This window comes from Marmota marmota, unplaced genomic scaffold (genome assembly GCF_001458135.2).
Source record: "Marmota marmota marmota unplaced genomic scaffold, marMar, whole genome shotgun sequence".
Classification (NCBI taxonomy): Eukaryota; Metazoa; Chordata; class Mammalia; order Rodentia; family Sciuridae; genus Marmota; species Marmota marmota.
Window position 1 is genome coordinate 7,972,228 of NW_025999900.1, and position 19,453 is coordinate 7,991,680.

The window sequence follows — 19,453 nt, forward strand, 5'->3', positions numbered from 1 at the left end:
TGCTTTTCCTCCCTGTTCTGTTCTTAGTTGCTCTCTTTATATCAAAGAAGACATTTGGCATTTGTTTTTTAAGGATTGGCTAGCTTCGCTTAGCATAATCTGCTCTAATGCCATCCATTTCCCTGCAAATTCTATGATTTTTGTCATTTTTATTGCTGCATAGTACTCCATTGTGTATAGATGCCACTTTTTTTTTATCCATTCATCTATTGAAGGGCATCTAGGTTGGTTCCACAGTCTAGCTATTGTGAATTGTGCCGCTATGATCATTGATGTGGCAGTATCCCTATAGTACGCTCTTTTAAGATCCTCAGGGAATAGTCCGAGGAGGGCGATAGCTGGGTCAAATGGTGGATCCATTCCCAGCTTTCCCAGGTATCTCCATACTGCTTTCCAGATTGGCCTTACCAATTTGCAGTCCCACCAGCAGTGTAAAAGAGTACCCTTTTCCCCACATCCTCGCCAACACTTATTGTTGTTTGACTTCATAATGGCTGCCAATCTTACTGGAGTGAGATGGTATCTTAGGGTGGTTTTGATTTGCATTTCTCTGACTGCTAGAGATGGTGAGCATTTTTTCATGTACTTGTTGATTGATTGTATGTCCTCCTCTGTGAAGTGTCTGTTCAGGTCCTTGGCCCATTTGTTGATTGGGTTATTTGTTATCTTATTGTTTAATTATTAATATTATTTTTACACGTGAAGTTACATTGTTCTTGCTTCTTTGGATCACTTGCCATTTCATCTCCATTAGGCTCCTGGAATCCTTTGGTTCATTAAAATAACCAACCTTTATGTATTCTGAGTAGGAAAAATTCTATTAATAAAGAAATATTCCATAGTGGCAGCCAATAATAGTCAAATACTCAGTAGGGAAGAAATTTAAAATGCTCTAAATTACCAACAGCTGCTGTAACAAAGTAGCTACTTAAAGATGAATCCTTATTTAGCAAAACTCATTTTGGAAACCTAGACATGGATCGAAAGGCCATCAATCAAATGGCGTTCAGTACCCTGTCTCCCCTCTGTGAGCCTCCATTTTGGGACTGGGAAGTAGGGAGATTACATAGCTTACTTCAGTCCATCTGTGAGTACTTACAGTCTTCATTCAAGCAAAAGGCTCCAAGTATTCTAAGGAAGGAATATTATTTTACCTTGTTTCTCCAAAGCTTAAAGACACCAGAAAAAGAAGTGGAGCTACTGAGAATCATGTCTCTAAGATGGCTGGGCAGGTATAGTAGGACAGGTTCTATCTGTCCGCTATCATTAATATCAACCAGGTTTACTAGTAGGGCTCATGCTCCTAGGCAGGAGCTAAACATTAAAAGAGAACTATTATGTCACGTCACTAGATCACATCAATTTCACTTGTTCCTAAGAAGAAATCAAGGCTGCCTAGATTTCCTTTTCAACCGAACAATTATAAACCACACCATCTCTAATAGACTTGTACACATTCCAAAATCTTTTAAATTTTTAAATTTTAATCTGTCAGTAAGTGAACTGAGATGATCTTATCCAAGGGAAAAATCTTAATCAAGACTTGATAATACCTGAGTCTCTTAGGTTCTAGGAGTCCCATAAATCCCTTAATTATTATGTGTAAAACTATGTGGATATGTGCATTTTTCTAAGATGAATGTTTATAGCTTTTGTTCTTTCAAAAAGTTCCAGGGTAAGAAAGAGTTAAAATGGCTGCCTTAATAAACAAGTAATTTTTGTTCTACCTTTTCTCTATAAAACAAAGTTTCTTAAAATATTCACTCCCTAAATAATACATCGAAGGAATTCCTCTTCTACACCTTCTGTATTTGGTTCTTCCCCATTGCCCCACAGAAGACCACATCACCACCTGATCTCAACAACACAGGTGGCAGCATGTCTATGAGGAAGAGGGTGCACTCATAAGCAAAATTAATCCTAAACTTAGTTTGGTCCTGCTACTGATTAGATCAGCCGTTTCAAATTATTCTGGGCCTCAGTCTCACAGGGACATGAAACCTATCCAACTATTCCTAGAGGTCTGCAAGAGGCTTTAAATATAATAGTGAAAAAGAAAGACAAGGAGATGAAAATAAAAGTAAGTCTAAAAACGCAATACAAATAAAAGAATGGAACCCAAGTTGAATTTTCCTTTATTAAAAGTATATTTTTAGCAGAAGGCTGGGGCAGGAGGATCACAAATTCAAGGCCAGCCTCAGCAAAAGTGAGGTACTAAGCAACTCAGTGAGATCCTGTCTCTAAATGAAATACAAAATAGGGCTGGGGATGTGGCTCAGTGGTTGAGTGTTCCTGGGTTTAATCCCTGGTATCCCCACCCCCCAAAAAAGTGTATTTTTATTTCATATTTACATGGCATACCAGGCCCCCATGGAGGCATCATCAGGGCTGCATGGAGTTATTAAAAAAAAAAAAAAAAAGCAAAGTTATAACTTTATAGGGAGCTTCTCTGGCCTGGAGAGCACTTACTGGTGCATTCAGGTACCTCTGCTCTATCCAGGCACCACCAACACAGAGTTTGAATGGTGATATGCTAAGGCCAGGCCACATATCAAGGCCATTTTGCTGGATTTACAGAGTACAAGTCAGCTCTTTAGGCGATGGGGCAGGATGGTTTCATTATCGTGATTTGGGGCATCCCTGCCATCTGTCAAATTAAAAAGAAAGACCTATGTAGATCTCAATGCTCAGATGCTCGAGTGCTCAATCATTTCAAGAAAACTTAGTTTTACTACTGTTTCCTTCCTGATCCTTCTTTTAGTAAGACATGGGGACTATCAACCCTACCATTAGATGAGACTAATGCAAGAGAAATTTTTAAAATGATAAGCCTGTCCACTTTCAGACACACATGCCTCTCGCCTGAAAGACTGACTTCCCAGAAGCCTGAGCTGCTCTGCTGGACTCACAATCTAGGATGAGAGCCATTTAAGGAATTGTGAAAGAAAGGGAACAAAAGCTGAGTGCTGCCTTACAAGTATGTGCCAAAAAGCTAGCAGGTGGAAACACTCTTTTTAAACTCTTTTAAGAAACTGACTCACTGAAGGCACAGAGAGGAATGAAACTAGGAAAAAAGAAAGAACATACCAATCTAGGCTTTAGGGAGAAAAAAAAAAAATCTAAGTATGATGTGAAAGCAAAGAGAACACCTGGGTTCAGGAAATCTCCAGGAGAAGAAATGTTTTAGTATAAGATTCCTCACTATACTACAAGACTAGAAAGTTGCCTGGATTTAAAAAAAAAAAAAAAAAAAGGCAAGGAACTAGGCATGGTGTGTACTTAGTCTTTGCTGCTTAGGAGACTAAGACAGGAAGACCTCTTGAGCCCAAAAGTTAGGGGCTAGCCTGAGCAACATGGTAAGATTAGGTCCCAAAAGTTCAAGTGTTTAATTGGGGTTGTTTCTGTTGATACCCAGCCAAACTGATGTTACTCCTGTCACCTAATTCAATGGTGTAAGTTATTAAACTTGAATAATTAAAATATTAAACAGAAATAAACCATGTATTTATAGCCACAAGTAAGAAAGACAAATTATATGTAGAACCTTAATAAAGATCCCAAAGAGGGCCTGGAAGGTCATGTGACTGCCTACCCAGTATCTGGCATACAGTAAATGCCCAGTAAAGAACTGCTTTCGGTCTGGGGTTGTGGCTCAGCAGTAGAGTGCTTGCCTCTCATGTATGAGATCCTGGGTTTGACCCTCAAGCACCACATAAAAAATAAATAAACAAAATAAACATATTGTGTCCATGTATAACTAAAAAAATATTTTTTTTTTTAAAAAAAAGAACTGCTTTCATCTTTAGCTGTGCTGTCAACTTAGGAAAAAGTATCCTAGTTTACCGTGTTGAGTTGGCATTGTACAGAAATTAACAGCCATATTGGTCTAGAAACATTAAACTTAATTTTTTTCCATTTGTACAGGGGTAATGCACTGTATTAAATATGTAAGGTCTTATCTACATGGGTTTGATTATAGAAACCAATAAAGTATTCTCTAAGGATAAAAAAAGAACTGCTTTCATATTTTAAAAGATGGAGGGTAAGAAAGACACTAAGTTAGGAAGCATTCAGCAGGAGTCAGGAAAAAAGAACTTGTCTTCACTCATCCATGAATTCATGACAAATCATAGAGCTAAACATGAGAAAAAGCATCCTATGAAAGAAGCACAGAGGTTTCAAATGGTGGCTCTAAAGCAATACACAGGTTTGTGTTATCCATACAATAAAGTTTGAATTTGTTGCAATAATTAAAAAATGAGACTTCACATAAAAATCTATCTTCCCCTTTACGAAAATCAGACCTCTAGCAACATGGAGGCTCACATGACAACAATGAGCTTAAACTGAGTAGAAGCTATCCCACTTTGATGAAATGTGGGCTGAACAGTTGGCCAGTTTGCACCACTCCTTACTGTGACTCCCAGCCTAATTTATTCATTTTTTTTTCCGTCTGCCTTGCTACTAGTGGCATTAAGTTATGGCCATTTATACAGTGAAAAATGGTCTCTACTGAGAGCTCAAAAATCTGGGTTCTAGTCCTGACTCAGCTACAAAATTGTATATGTGGTTACTTATGTTACCTAATCTTTATGAGTCTCAGTTTTCTCACGCTGAAAGGAAGAGTTTGTACAAAATGCTCTCTAGTGGTTCTATGATTTGAAATCATCTATAATGGGGGCAATGAAAATGAAGACAACATAAAGTAGTTTCAACATATTTCATACTTTATTCTGAGTAAAATTTTTTGAAATTTCAATTTAATTTTGAGGTTAATGAATCCCTAGCAAACCTAGAATAGACAAAAAGAAGCACAGGCCCTCTGGAATAATATCTGGATCCATTTGTGTGGCCTGACTAATCTCTTTGTAATTAAAAGCCAGAAGACTATCTCAGATAGATAGGATCATTTATCTATTTTGCTTTTCTCATCCATTTTCATTCCTATTATGGGAATTCTCAAGATTCCTCTCTGGAATGGTTACCTAGCCATTGACTAAATGAAGAGTTTCAGAGCACAGAATCTCAGGCTACAGGCATTCCTAGTCTATACATGAAAGAGGTGGCACTTTGTAATCCCAGCTACTTGGGAGGCTTAAGCAGGAAAATCATAGTTTCTAGACTAGCTGGAAAGAAATACAGCAAGACCCCATCTCCAAATACATACATACATACACACACATCAATATAAGGAAAAGGTAGACTTTGGAATCTAAAGGCAGCAAAAATGATACTGTCTAGACTAGTCAAACACACATTTCAATCTTGCAGATCATACCGAACTGTGGCAGCTGCTGTTTAGCCCAGAGTGCGAAAAGTCAAGAGTCTTTAAATCACCTGTGAAAGACATTTTCCAGGACTGGGACATGTTTGGTCTCCTTTGCGGCACTTAAAACTATAAACTCAATTGATAGCTTCACTGTAAACCCATTATTAATTCATCCTCCCAAAAGTCCCTGAAAGTTGAACAGGAAATATGATATGTATCTGCATTTACAGTTAGAGGAGCCTTAGGGCCAGAAAGCCAAATACCACACGATGACCTATAGCTAAGTAATTAATAGAAAAGCCAAGTTTAAATCTCTATATTTCCTATTCTCTTAGATGCCTCTAATAATCTATATGGGGGATAAGAAGAGACTTAGTCTGGTCCAAAGTCAGAGTCAATGACTGCATTCTCCATCATCCAAGAAAAACCACTACCCCAACCAAAGAGCAGTGCAGTCTATCAGAGAGAATATGATTCCCATAAGCTTTCCCCTTAGAACAAAAGTCATAAATAATGAACTAGTCAAATCTGAATAGAGAAAACTAAAAGCCCCTCAATGTTTTTTTTTTTTCATTAAATATAAATGCAAGGCAAACTAACTATAATTTCAATGTACATACCCAGGACCATCACAAAATACCTTGCCTGGCTCTGCCTCTGCAACACCAGCCCTAATGCTTTCTGAGCAAAATCGGTAAATATAATCTAGATCAGGGGTTTTTAACAAGGGGCAACATTCCCTTCAAGGGACATTTGGTAATACCCAGAGACCTTTTTGGTTGTGTGGAGGACAACAAAGGATGATATTATTGACATCTAGCAAGGAGAGGCCAGGAATGCTATCACCCATCCTACAATGCACAGGACAACCCCACACCACAAAGATTTATTCAGCCGAAACATCAACAGTGCTGAGGTTGAGAAACAATGGTCTAGATGTTGTCTACATTTTGGCCAGAGGAATTTGATCTGGGTCTTTTAAGGACTCCACAAAGACAGGCTTTGGCTATTAATATACAGTTTGAAAAAAAAAACCAATATCCATATTTTTTCAACTCTTGTCTTTCTTCTCAGCCAGTGTTCATGGCAATAAAGTCTTAAAAACTATTATTTTCTGCATGCTTTTTATTATTTAATGAAATAAGAATCACATGCATAAGTTGACAGAAGATAGAAGAATCAACAAAAGCAAAGAAGACTGAAGGAATAAACAAAGGTAGTGGTTGCAGGACTAGGTTGCCATTTCCACAGCCATATTAAGCTAAATCAACTATTTTTCATAGCAGACCAATTCTCTGTTCTATTGAGAATCTGATCACCTCTTCTCTAGAAACTGATTCTTCCTACCTAAGAAACAAATTGCCTACAGTACCACATAAGCAAATAAAAACTAAGTCATGTAGGTACTATGGCTTCCTCCAAAGATAACATTTATATAACTGAGGCCATCTAGTGGTTTCCAGTGTGGACTGAAGCTAAGTAGGCCATAGGACTGGAGTACAAATTCTGAATTTGGCTGGGTGTGGTAGCACATACCCTTAATCCCAGCTATTTGGGAGGTTGATTAAGGAGGACTGGAAATTCAAGGTCATTTTAGCAACTTAGTAAGACCCTGTTTCAAGCATGAAAAATTAAGCCAGGCACAGTGGTATACACCTGTAATCCCAGCAACGCAGGAAGCTTGACACAGGAGGCTTGTAAATCTAAGGCCACTCTCAGCCACTTAGTGAGACTCTATCTCAAAATTAAAAATAAAAAGGGCTGGGGATGTAGCTCAATGGCAAAATGCCCCTAGGTTTTATCCCCAGTACCTACAAAAAAATAAACATTTTTAAAAGGTGGGTGGTGTTAGGATTTAACTCAGTGGTAGAACACTCATGGGTTAATTCCCCAGTTCAGCAAATAAATATATTATCTACAAAGGGGGAAGTATCTATCTTGGAAAACTTGAATATTCTTATCTACCTACATGCAACTCAATTCAACAAGTGTTTATTCTACTCCTACTACATATACAAATCATTAAACTACTTAGGGAGTCTAGCAACTTCAGCCTAGAGAGAAAAATCCTACCCTTTAAAAAGCAGGGTCTTGAAAGGTTCTCAAAGAATTGTTTCTTTTGCCAGGCACAGTGGCATATGCCTGTGATCCCAGCAACTCAGGAGGCTGAGGCAGGAAGATCACGTTTGAGGCCAGCCTGGGCAACTTAGTGAGACCCTGTCTCAAAACAGAAAATAAAACAAGTAGGGATATAACTCAGTGGTAGAGCACCCCTGGGTGCAACATATAACTGAAAAAAAAATTTTGTTTAGGCTTCTTATCCAAAAATAACAATAAAGAGGTGGGGTATGTTATGTCAAAATGCGGCAAAATTGATGAGCCCAAAGATGAAATACTAAGCACCAGCAAGAAACAAAGGTTTTTTTCTTTTCTTTTTTCAATCTGAATGTAAAGTAGCAATAAGATTGGTTTTCCTTGAGAAGAAAAAAAATTGTTTATTTGATTTGCCTTTACTGACATCAGTTATTCAGGTCAGTACAACTGGTCACTAACACCCATTTCAGAACTTCTATGGCTAAGACAGACAAGCACCAAGAATGCCATGTATGCTTTTAAACTGCCAGCTTTAAAGCAACATCAGTATCTCTATTCCCAGTGACACCGAGAAAAGGCAGGAAACTCACAGCTTGGGCTCTGCAGACCCAGTTGTGATATGGCAATAACAACAAACAGAGTCAGCATCTGGCTGCCTCTTAAACAAACTTGCTCAGCCCATTTCATCCAACAAAAAGATGCCATCTCAACAAGTCATTCAAGATACATGTCTCCTGTATGATACTTAAGATGTTTCATTCATCTCTGTGTTTTTTTGATATAAGAAAACTAAAACTGTCCCTTATCATTAGGTTGATTTTCCATGAACTCCTTCCTTTCTTTGGAAATGGCACATGCTTGGAATTTTAAAATCTGTTCAGAAATGTGGCAGAACTGGGTTACTAAGAACTATGTTGTAGCCAGTCTTGGTTTATGATGTGTCTCATAATACCCACTGGTAGTGTGTATGAAGAAACTCACTAGGAAACCAGAATGTCTCTAGACTCTCACTGCCCTCAACTGTTTCCAGCTGACCAGGTGCTAAAGAAAAAAGAGACCAGTACACAAAGATGTGGATGTAGGAGATAGAGGGCACTTACCTGGTCACGATCTCCTGCAAAACAGCAGCTTTTCATGGTGCATGAGTTGAAGTAACCCTGATTGTCAAACTGGAACACTGGCAGGCGGGAGTGGATGTCATAAAGTACAGGGGGCAGGCGACGCCGCAGGGCCAGGAGCTGGGTCCCATTGCTATTGAATCGCACACTCATGGCACTTTGGAGAGACAGGTTGCCACCATAGCGCAGGAGAGAACTAAAAGCAGAAAGCACAGGGATTCGGCATAAGTCAGGCTAGACAAGAGTCTGCAAAACACACTGAATTTATTTCTTCACATGTGCTCCTTCTTCAGGCTTACAAATCGAAATTTCAGCAAAAGCATATTTCTATAAATCAGTTAGAAAGTAATAATGAGGATAAGAATTGCTCCTTGGTTGCATTAAAACAAATTACTTAAAATGTCAGGTTCCTTCAATCTTCAAAAGGCAAATTTAAGAAAAGGATAAAATACTTTGAAAAAAGAGAAATATTAAAATCATTAGATATTTTGTTTACCCAAGCTAAGTGCATACTCTAAGAGATACTCATCAAGACCCTGGAAAGGAGTCATGTCCACCTTAATGGCTAAATCATGGATGGTAAAATGACATATTTATCCTTTGTATTAGAGACACAAGAACCATCAGCAAGAACAATAGATACTTTATTCTATTCTGGATATTTTTTCAATAATAATCATAATTAAGCATAACAAGCATTTATTTTTTAATTTTCAGTCTGTTCTCACAATTTTTAATTCCATATGGCATAACCAGGGAGTAAATATTAAAGAAAAAATTTAATTTAGATGCAGAAAAAGTAGTATAACAATTGAAAAAGGAAGATGACTTGTTTCCCTTTATAATTCCCATATTTATATTTAGCTTTGAAATCTACTTTGGTAAATGCACACAATTTCATTTATCTAGCTTCACTAGGGAGTAGTATGTTTTGGTTAACCTAAAATTCCTTCTATAGTTTCATGATGTTCATAACATTTTAAAAAAAGTTATAGTATGATTCTAAATAATTTCTTCTGATGATTCAGAAGATACTTTCAATATTACAGTGAACTAGGATAGCCATGAACTTTAAAAATTACACAGTACTCATTTTATACAGTATTCGTTTTGACATACACTTGTCTGTGTACGTTTTATCTTTCCGGCAGTGATATAGTAACATAGTGTCCAGATGTTATTACTGAGGGAATGACTGCCTGCCAACATGCCATAACCAAGTTCTCTTTTGTATTTTATGTTCACTTCTTGGAGCACTGAATTACTGGGTAGGAAAGAGAGGCAAAGTATGTATGTCAGATATATGGAGAAAGGAGGGCCATGTCAGAGCTAATAACCTGCTCTGCCTCACACAGACATTGTCATGAAAAGGAAGTAGTTTTAGAGAAAAAAAGGCTTATAAATTCTAGAAATTATTACAGCAATGGAAAGGGCATCAAGAATCTAACTAGAGCCTAACAGATTTGAAATTTTTTTGTATGTGTGTGTGGTACTACAGATTGAAATAAAAAGTGCTCTACCACTGGGCTATATCCCCAATCCTTTATATTTTTTGGGACGGGGGTCTCACTAAGTTGCCAAGGCTGGCCTCAAACTTAAGATCACCCTGCTTCACCCTCTTGAGTAGCTGGGATTATAGAAGTGCACCATCACACCTTGAAGATTTGAAACATTTTAAAGAAGTTTTAGAAGCATTTAACCAGAGAAAACTTAAACTGCTATTTGTTACTGGAAGAAATAACACATTTTCTTTTTGGCAAGAGAGTGATACCGCAGATTAAGGGGACAAGAAAGGAGATATTTTATGGGAACTTTAAAGCAAGGTCATAAAAACAGCCTGTACTACCACTACACTCAATCCTGTGTCCCCCATCCTCACAAATCAGTCTTCTCACCAAAGGAGGAATGCTCTGGTGCTATGGCTCTGTAGAAACAGGGTTGGGTAGAACAGCCTGAAATCCTCTTATGAGTGGAATAAAGGGAAGAAAAAAAGAAGAGACAGAAAACTATCCCTAGAACTCCAGACATCAAGGAACAGCCAGGTATCCCTGTAGTCCCCAAGTAATAATCCCTGCAGAGAAATGCTTTTATAATGATCCTAAACACAGACCACACTCACTCACATACACAGAGAACAAATGACAGGGCTGTTAGACTCCAGGCATTTCCTTTACTGGGTGCCCTGGCTGCCACAGGCATGTGGTGTTATCTAAACACTGAGCTCAAAAACAATAAGAGGCTTTCAATCCAAGATCAGCTTGGGATGTGCAAATAAACCAGAATCCATAGGACTGGGGGAGGGGAGTAGAAACAAGACTCAACAGAAAGAAACTTGGCCTGCCCCACTAGCCATAGCAGCAGGATTTGCATCAGCCCAAGCACCCTGACAGGAAACTGGGGACTCTAGAATACGCTCTTCCTGTCTGTTAACAGGAACTTTCTCTGCCCATTCTAGTCAGGCCTGTATAGAGGAATCTGCCCAAAACAAGCATGTGGGCCCATCTCATCTTGGTCTAAGCTACTTGACCCACCATTTGCAACATGGCCACACTACAGGGGTATGTTTGTGGACTTCAGGATAGTTACTAACTTCTCTCTTGCCTATACTTCTAGGCAGGGAACCTGACTCACACAATGAAGGTGCATAGGAATCTTGCTCCTAGAATGTTTAGGGGTGCAATCTACAGAACAGCAATTACCAACATTGAATCTTTCATGTTTGGGTACAAAATTTTGATTCCTTCCAAAGGAATGAATGACACCTGAAATACAGAAAGTGATTAACTTCTCAGAAGGGCCTCTGAGCTGGTTATTCCTGGTGAAAATAAGGATGCTTTAGTTCACTAGGGAGAAAAGGCTTAAAAGTAGTTTGTCCTCATAGTTAGGATATATAATGTCAAAGATTCCATAGCTCATGGTTTCAAGAGTAATAGGCATAAGAAATCATCTAGAATTTTTTAAAAATGTAGGTTCTTGGCATCCACCCCCAGATATTCTAATTCAGTCTGGGAAGTGGGCCCAGGTATTTCAATTTAACAAAGAACCCTGGTTCATTCTGATGCAGGTGACTCTCTAATGACACTTTGAGAAATGTGATCCCATTTTGGAATGGGGGTAAGGGGGCAAAATGAAAAGATAGAGAAATGATAGATTACCAGAATCTCAATGAAAAGTTAGCCACAATCACACAATATGGCGATTTTTACAGCCCCAAGTCTATTAGTAATGACTCCAATTCCTTTTAAGGTCAGAGTTACTCTCTACTAACAACCCCCCCAACACACACACACCGCCATTTTTTTCTGTCCTCAACATATTCCCTGTTGGAGAAGAAATTTCTCATTTCCTCTGGGAAAACCAAAGGTGCTTCTATGTAACAAGAATGCCTCAATCTTGATTTGCTTTCTGGATGCTGATCCTGATGAGAGAGATGCTTCTGTCTCCACTCCTCTAGAGAAATGGCTGCCATCATAAACCCCGATGATATGAGCAGTATCTTGAACGAACTAGCCAAGCAAGTTAAAATGACTTCAAATAAAAACATTCCTATAGGAAAAATAAAAGAAATGCATTATTCCCAACCTATCTTCAACTAACTATTTGCTGTAAAATGCAACAGGAATGCAGTAGGAGGTGATCCAAAGGTCAGCATGCAAAAGACCTGGGGAAAAAAAGCAAGAGTACCTCTGAATATCAGGAAAAGGTCCTCACTGCGTTTAGTTTATTGTTGCTTATTGAAGTTACAAAAACAACAACAACAAAAACTCAACTGGACTTCTTGAGAGACAGAGAGAGAGAGAAAGAGAGAGAGAGAGAGATTTTTTTTTAATATTTATTTTTTAGTTTTTGGTGGACACAACATCTTTGTTTGTATGTGGTGCTGAGGATCGAAACCGGGCTGCACGCATGCCAGGCGAGTGCGCTACCGCTTGAGCCACATCCCCAGCCCCTCAACTGGACTTCTTAATTGTTCTAGCAGTGTAAAAGTACTTAACCAAGGTTAAAGCCTTGGAATAGAAGAAAACAGGCTGAGGCTGTTTCCAGAAAAAGAGAGTGTTATATCTAGCACAATAAAGGGAACTGAAAAACCTTCCAAGCCTATGAACCTAGATTACCATAAGTCCATGGTTAAGTAGTTTAACTGATGCTGCCTAATAGTGTCTACAAGATTTTCCAAAGCACACTGGCATGAATTTCCCCATATTTTCTATGTGAAAGTTCTATAAGACTTGTGCAACATATGGAATCAAGACAGTACTCCAACTCAGACATCAGAACTGGTTCATACTACATGCAAAGAAGCATAAGTGAGGTCTTCCAGGTTGGGGGTAGATAAAAACTTTCATCAGTTTCTACTTCAGGACAGGATGACCTATAAGGGACATGGGACATTCTGTAATTCCTATAACACAACTCTTAGAATACAACAAATCCTAGAAGATACTAGAACTAGGTAAAAGTGAGCAAATTCAGGGAGTCATAGTCCACCACTCATCCAATTCAAGTACGCTTAGGGTCCCAATAATCCCTTAGTCATTTCCTTTATATAAGCTGGAAGGGGGCTAAAGAACCTGGGTATGCATGTGGGTTCTCTCGGCTTTTTGTTTGTTTAGTTGTTGTTGTTTTTGTTTTTGAGATGGGGTCTCTCTATGTTGCTCAGGCTAGACTTGAATTTCTAGGCTCAAGCAATCCTCTTGTCTCAGCCTCCCAAGTAACTGGGAGTACAGGCTTATGCCACCATGCCTAACTTTTTGCTCTTTTTCTAAAACAGTACAATCCTCAGTCTCAAGACTGAAATTTCTTTAAAGGAATTTAAACTATTGGGCAACTAGTCCAAGAAAAACTCATGGTATTCTGTGACTAAACAAATTTATTGTTCCCTGAATATGATTCACCACTAAGCTTCTCTGGCTTAAAATATATTTATGAGTTCAGTGTACTTGTTGAGTATCCAGAAATTTAAGTTTTACAGAGTTTGGCAGAAGGGTTTGACTCAATTCCTGTTTAGGAGGTCTTTGCATAATTAAATGGCATATATGGCCCATCCATTAAGCAAACATGAATGGCAGGAAATGTGGTATTTCTAATCTTCATCTTCCAGAACCAATCATGCTCAGAGCTAATGCATTCTAGAGGCCAGGTAATTGCTTCTGGCCCAGAGATCCCAAAAGTCACACAGTGTCAAAACAGGCATCTAAATAAATTAAGAGGCAGTACCATAACAGTTATCTTCTAGGATACTTACGACTTTCTCACAGGATTAAGAACTCAATATTTAGTCATTAGAGTTCATCAGATGGCCTGGCTAATTAAAAACAAAAACAAAACCCTTTACCACAAGCTTTGTAAAATAGAGAGGAGTTTGGTAAGCAGCCACTTAATCTTCATCTTACATAGCATCAGCCCTGACCTCACAGTGTATAAAACTGGGGAGGGAGAGTTCAATGAATAGTGGTTGTTAGGAAGAAGAAAAAAGCAAGTTGAAGGAGGTAGATTAGGACGGCAGTTGCTACAGCAACAGTAACAGTGCAGGAGTGGGTGGGAAGATATGCAGATAAACAGGCAGTTCCTAATGGTAGGAGAAGAAACTGGGATGGGTTCACTGAGTATCAGGTGACAAGGCCACAAAACTAGAGGAATGTTAAAGAGGAAAGAAGCAAAGTCCGGTGGGGGATGGGGGGCCGAGGGAGGAATCCTAAGCAGATGAGGGTCAGAAAACAAAAATTACAATTTAGTACTTTGTAAAATTAACTCTTATACAAAGAGTTGAAAACAAATGAAGAATATGTCAAGAGCTTTGTAATGTTTTGAACAACCAATAAAAAAAAAAAAAGAAAAAAGAAAACAAATGAAGAGAGGAAGGGAGCTGGGGTTGTGGCTCAGTGGTAGAGCGCTTGCCTTGCACACGCGAGACCCTGGATTCAATCCTCAGCACCACGTAAAAACAATTAAAATAAAGGTATTATGTCCAACTACAACTTAAATAAATACATAAATAAATAAATAAATAAATGAGGAAGGTCAAGGCAAGAACTCTTTCTTCAAACTGCTGATTGATGAGACAGGATAATACAGGAAAATGGCTTCTTTCCTACAGGAACAATTCACTGGGAATACATCTGAAAACCAAAGTTGGCAATACTATGAATGTTTCAGAACAACGGCTTTTAAATGTTTTCATAGTAATCCTTTGTACTAAATACATTTTACATAGCATCCCAGTACACCCACATTCTTTTAGTATAAATTTGTCAAATGATACTTACCACCTACTATATGCAATACACTATTTTTCTTTCTTTCTGTATTTAATACATATTTGTGACCACCTAAATTGATTTCATGACCCACTAGCATGAAAGAGCATGCTATTTAGTCCCCTTGCTTCCACTCTTCCTGAATCCCATCACATTATTGCTTTGCTGAAAAACCTCTAGTGACTTCCCATTTCATCCAAAGTAAAACCCAGATTCTTTACAATGTCAATAAGGCCTTAGATAATACCACCTACCCTCATCCTTTATGTCTCTGACCCTAGAACTCTCTTCGTACATTACTCTAACCACATGGTGCCTCTTTTACTGTTCCTAGAACATGCCAGGCATTTGCACTCGTAGATTCTACAGCCTGAAATGTTCCTTCCCAAATATGAGTTATCTTTTCCGGGTGCATCTGAACCTTGAATAATATTAGGTACGTAATAGGTATTTAATAATAGCTGTTGAGTAAATGACCTAATAGATCATGAACAGCAGCAGTATAAAAAACTCTTGACTTAGAACATTAAAATAAAAATGCTCAAGGTTTACACAGCTCCTGATATTTGTCTGACCACAAAACTCAATCCTAAGAGGCAAGCAGCAGAGCAGCATAAAGTTACAGAAATAGGGACCAGGGTTGTGGCTCAGTGGTAGAGTGCTCACCTAGCATGTACTAGGCACTGGGTTTGATCCTCAGCACCACATAAATGTAAAATAAAGACATTGTGTCCACCTAAAAAAAAACTAAAAAATAAATATTAAAAAAAAAAGAAAAGTTTCAGAAATAGGAGTAGGTACACAACTGTAGCTCACAAAATTTGCGAATGACAATTCAGGTTTCCTTCTCTTCACATGATGCCACCTTCATCCTTCAAGAGAGGTAAATGAATCCATTGCTAATCACTTACGTGGCCAACAAAAAGTAAGAATTTAAGTATGCCTAGCTTATAATCCCAGTAGCTTGAGAGGCTGAGGCAGGAGGATCATGAGTTCAAAGCCAGCCTCTGCAACTTAATGAGGCCTAAGTAATTCAGTGGGAACCTGTCTCAAAATAAAACATAAAAAGGGCTGGGGATGTTGCTCAGTGGTTAAGCACCCTGGTTTCAATCCCTGGTATAAAACAGAAAAAAAAAAAAAAAGGAATTTAAGCAAGTTTATAACCTCAGGAGGCTGAGGCAGGAGAATCACAAAGTCGAGGCCAGATTCAGCAACTTGGCGAGGCCCTAAGCAACCTTAGTGAGACCCTATATCAAGATTAAAAAAGGGGGCTGGGGTTGTAGAGCACTTGCCTTGCATGAGGCCCTAGGTTCAATCCTCAGCACACATAAAAAACAAATAAAAAATAAAGACATTGTGTCCCTCTACAATTAAAAAAAATAAATTAAAAAAGGGGGGAGGTTAAGGATATACCTCAGTGGTAAGGCACCCCTGGTTTAATCCTTAGAACCAAAACAAAGAATTTAAACATTTTTTAATTCCTGCTAACTATTCTAGATACTGTGCCAGGCACATTGATTAAAAAGATATGATAAGACGAATAAAACCCCATCAACGACTAAAAAAGGATAGGAAATCCACCAGTTTCCTTCCATAACGTGAATGGTGCTGTAATGAGGGGTGTGCTATGAGAGGACATAGGAACAATAAGTACTCTCCACTGGGAAGACAGAAGTGGGAGTGGTCTTAAAGAATTTCTGGAAGAACAACCTCTGCTTTTTTTGGGGGTGGGGTGGGGTGGNGGATTCTGAGATGGGCTTTTATTGGGGTGGGGTACTAGGGATTAAACCCAGGGGCACTCAACTACTGAGCCACATCCCCAGCCCTTTTTCTTTTTTATTTAGGGACAGGATCTCACTGAGTTGCTTATGCCTCACCAAGTTGCTGAGGCTGGCTTTGAACTCGTGATCCTCCTGCCTCAGCCTCACAAGTCTCTTCGATTACAAGCGTGCACCATTGTGCCTGACCCTTCTGCTGATTCTTAACAGAGAAAGTAGGTGAGTTGACTCAAATTATTAATTAGCAAACTAAACAAGATAAGTCTGGATATGTTAATATATCCATAAATTTCTAACGTACTGATGAGCAAAAAAGTTGTACAATGATTATAGAGTAGTATATCATTTGTGTAAAAACCACATGTATACATAAACAATACCATATGTTTTCTAAGGGAATCTGTACAAGCATATAGAAGCCAAAAAAAAAAAAAAAAAACTTCTGGAAGTATATAATATAAACTCATAATACTCAATACCATGAAGGGAAGGGGAAACGGACCAGGGATAGAAGAGGTAATTAGAGGAAACTTTAACCCTATTGACAATTTCAAAAGGAGAATATTATTATGTTATTTGTATTCTTTTTTTAAATTTTAGCCAGGCAGTATTCTGGCACATGTCTATAATCCCAACTACCCTGGAGACTGAGAAAGGAGGATCACAAATTCGAGGAAAACCTGGGCAATTTAGCAAGACCCTCTCTCAGATTAAAATTTTTTAAAAAGGTCTGGGGGCTTAGCTCAGTTGTAGAGCACTTGCCTAGCATGCACAAGGCCCTGGGTTCAATACCCCATACCACAAACAAAAGAAAAAGATGAAAACCAAAACAAAACAAAGCAGGAAATTTATAGTGGTACATCCTCAGAAGTTTTTTTTTTTTTTTTTTTTCCATATTTTATCATTTATATGTGTACTCTCAATTGTGTGAGCACACATGTAGTTATGTCATATGTGTGACTTCACGGAACCACCATCACAATGAAGATACTTATCTGCACTATCACAAGATTTTCTTAATCCTCAATTTAACTCCTGGAAACCAATAATTTGTTCTCATCTTTATATTATTTCATAAATATCCCATAAATGGAACCCAAGGAGTAAGCATTCTTTTTGAGATTAAATTCTTCTTTCAGCAAAATCTCTTTGAAGGTGGGCACAGCGTCACACACCTGTAATCTCAGTGGTTTAGCAAGGTCCTAAGCAACTCAATGAGACACTGTCTCTAAATAAAACACAAAAAAAGGGCTGGGATGTGGCTCAGTGGTTGAGTACCACTGGGTTCAATCCCTAGTACCAAAAAAAAAAAAAGTTCTTGAAATTCAATAAAGTTATTGCATCTGTCAATAGTTCCTTCTTCTTCTTTTAATCACTGAGTAATATTCTATGGTATGAATATACCACAATTTGTTTAGCTATTTATTCATTGAAGGATATGTGTATAGTTTCCTACTTTGACCCATTCTGATTAAATCTGCTATAAACAACCATGTATGAACTTCTGTATGAAAATAAGTGTTTATATCTTATATAAATACTCAAGAGTATAATCGCTAGGTCATAAGTTCATCTTTAATTTATAAAAAAACCACCAAACTCTTTTCCAGAGTAGCTATACCATTATACACGCCCATCAGCAATTTATGAAGCTGAGTGGTAGGTATAGGAGTTCATTTTACTATCCTACTTTTATATAAATTTGAAAATTATTTTGTAAAATGTTTTAAAAAGAAAATGTGAACATTTGATTTTTTTTTTTTTTGGGAGGTAGGGGGAGGCTACCAGGGATTGAACTCAGGGGCACGCAACAACTGAGCCACATCCCCACCCCTATTTTTTTGGATTTTTATTGAGAGACAGTACCTCGCTGTTGCTGAGTCTGGCTTTGAACTTGTGATCCTGATCCTCCTGTCTCAGCCTCCCAAGCTGCTGGGATTATAGGTGAACATTACCACACCCAGCTAAACATTTGATTTAAAAAATAAGAAAGTCCACTTGATTTAGGGTTCTGATATCATCTCTTCCTGAATAACTAGACTTAGAGTTATTATAGGATGCATAAGAAATGGTACATGCTTCTAAATCTCCCATCCATGCACTAAATATTCCCCTGATGCTATGGTCTGAATCTAAGGTTTTCAATCTGTGTTTGGTGTGAAGGAATAGACACAGGGAAGCTCTGGCCTAAAGCCCAAAGACCCTGAGTCTGGCTGAACTTGGCAGCAAATTCATCACAGACTTCTGCTTCCATCATGCAAGACAAGTAAAGTTGTGAAATCACCTGGGTCCTATTTTAAAAAATGGCAGATTCACAGGTCCCATTCCTGACAAACAATTTAATCTCTAGTTATGGACTTCAGAATGGAGCACAAGGTAATTCTGAAGTTTGAGGATACCAGGTTAGGTTAGGATACCAGAGCTTGGAGTTCTCCAGTGAGCAAAATTGATTCTATAGCTCCATCTTGTGGCTTAAAAACTAGAAAACAATTTCACTAGAACACCTGGCTTTCTCCCACAAAAATGACAAGGTGTTCAAAGCCCAGCAAGAACCCCTTTCACCTCCACTTCCTCAGAAACAACATTTTGATCCATGGCATTTTACTCAGGGATTTCAGGTCCAGAAACATTACAAAAAATTCGCTTTGAAAATACTGTTTTTAATTTTTTTTGTTCTTTATAGTTATATTATGACAGTAGAGTCTATTCTGTCATATTTATACAAATATGGAGTATATTTTATTCTAAGTAGGAACCCAGTCTTGTGGATGTACACAACATTGAGATTCATTGTGGTGTATTCATATGTATACATAGGAAAGTTATATCAGATTCAATCCACTGCCTTTCCTATTCCTATTCCCCCCATCATTCTCTTCATTCTCTTTGTTTAATCCACTGAATTTCTACTTTTCCCCACCCCACCCCACCCCCCCC

General features: G+C 38.2%; 1 protein-coding gene across 2 annotated transcripts in view; it reads right to left on the reverse strand.

Annotated features, from left to right (window-relative positions):
* The window catches only part of Dcaf5 (DDB1 and CUL4 associated factor 5), a 100,606-nt gene that overhangs the window by 34,059 nt on the left and 47,094 nt on the right, over nucleotides 1–19,453 (reverse strand). For both annotated transcript variants that reach the window (XM_048798569.1, XM_015490507.2), the window contains one exon: nucleotides 8,464–8,677. In XM_048798569.1, coding sequence (XP_048654526.1) covers nucleotides 8,464–8,677 — 214 coding nt within the window. The remainder of the gene's footprint in view (nucleotides 1–8,463; nucleotides 8,678–19,453) is intronic.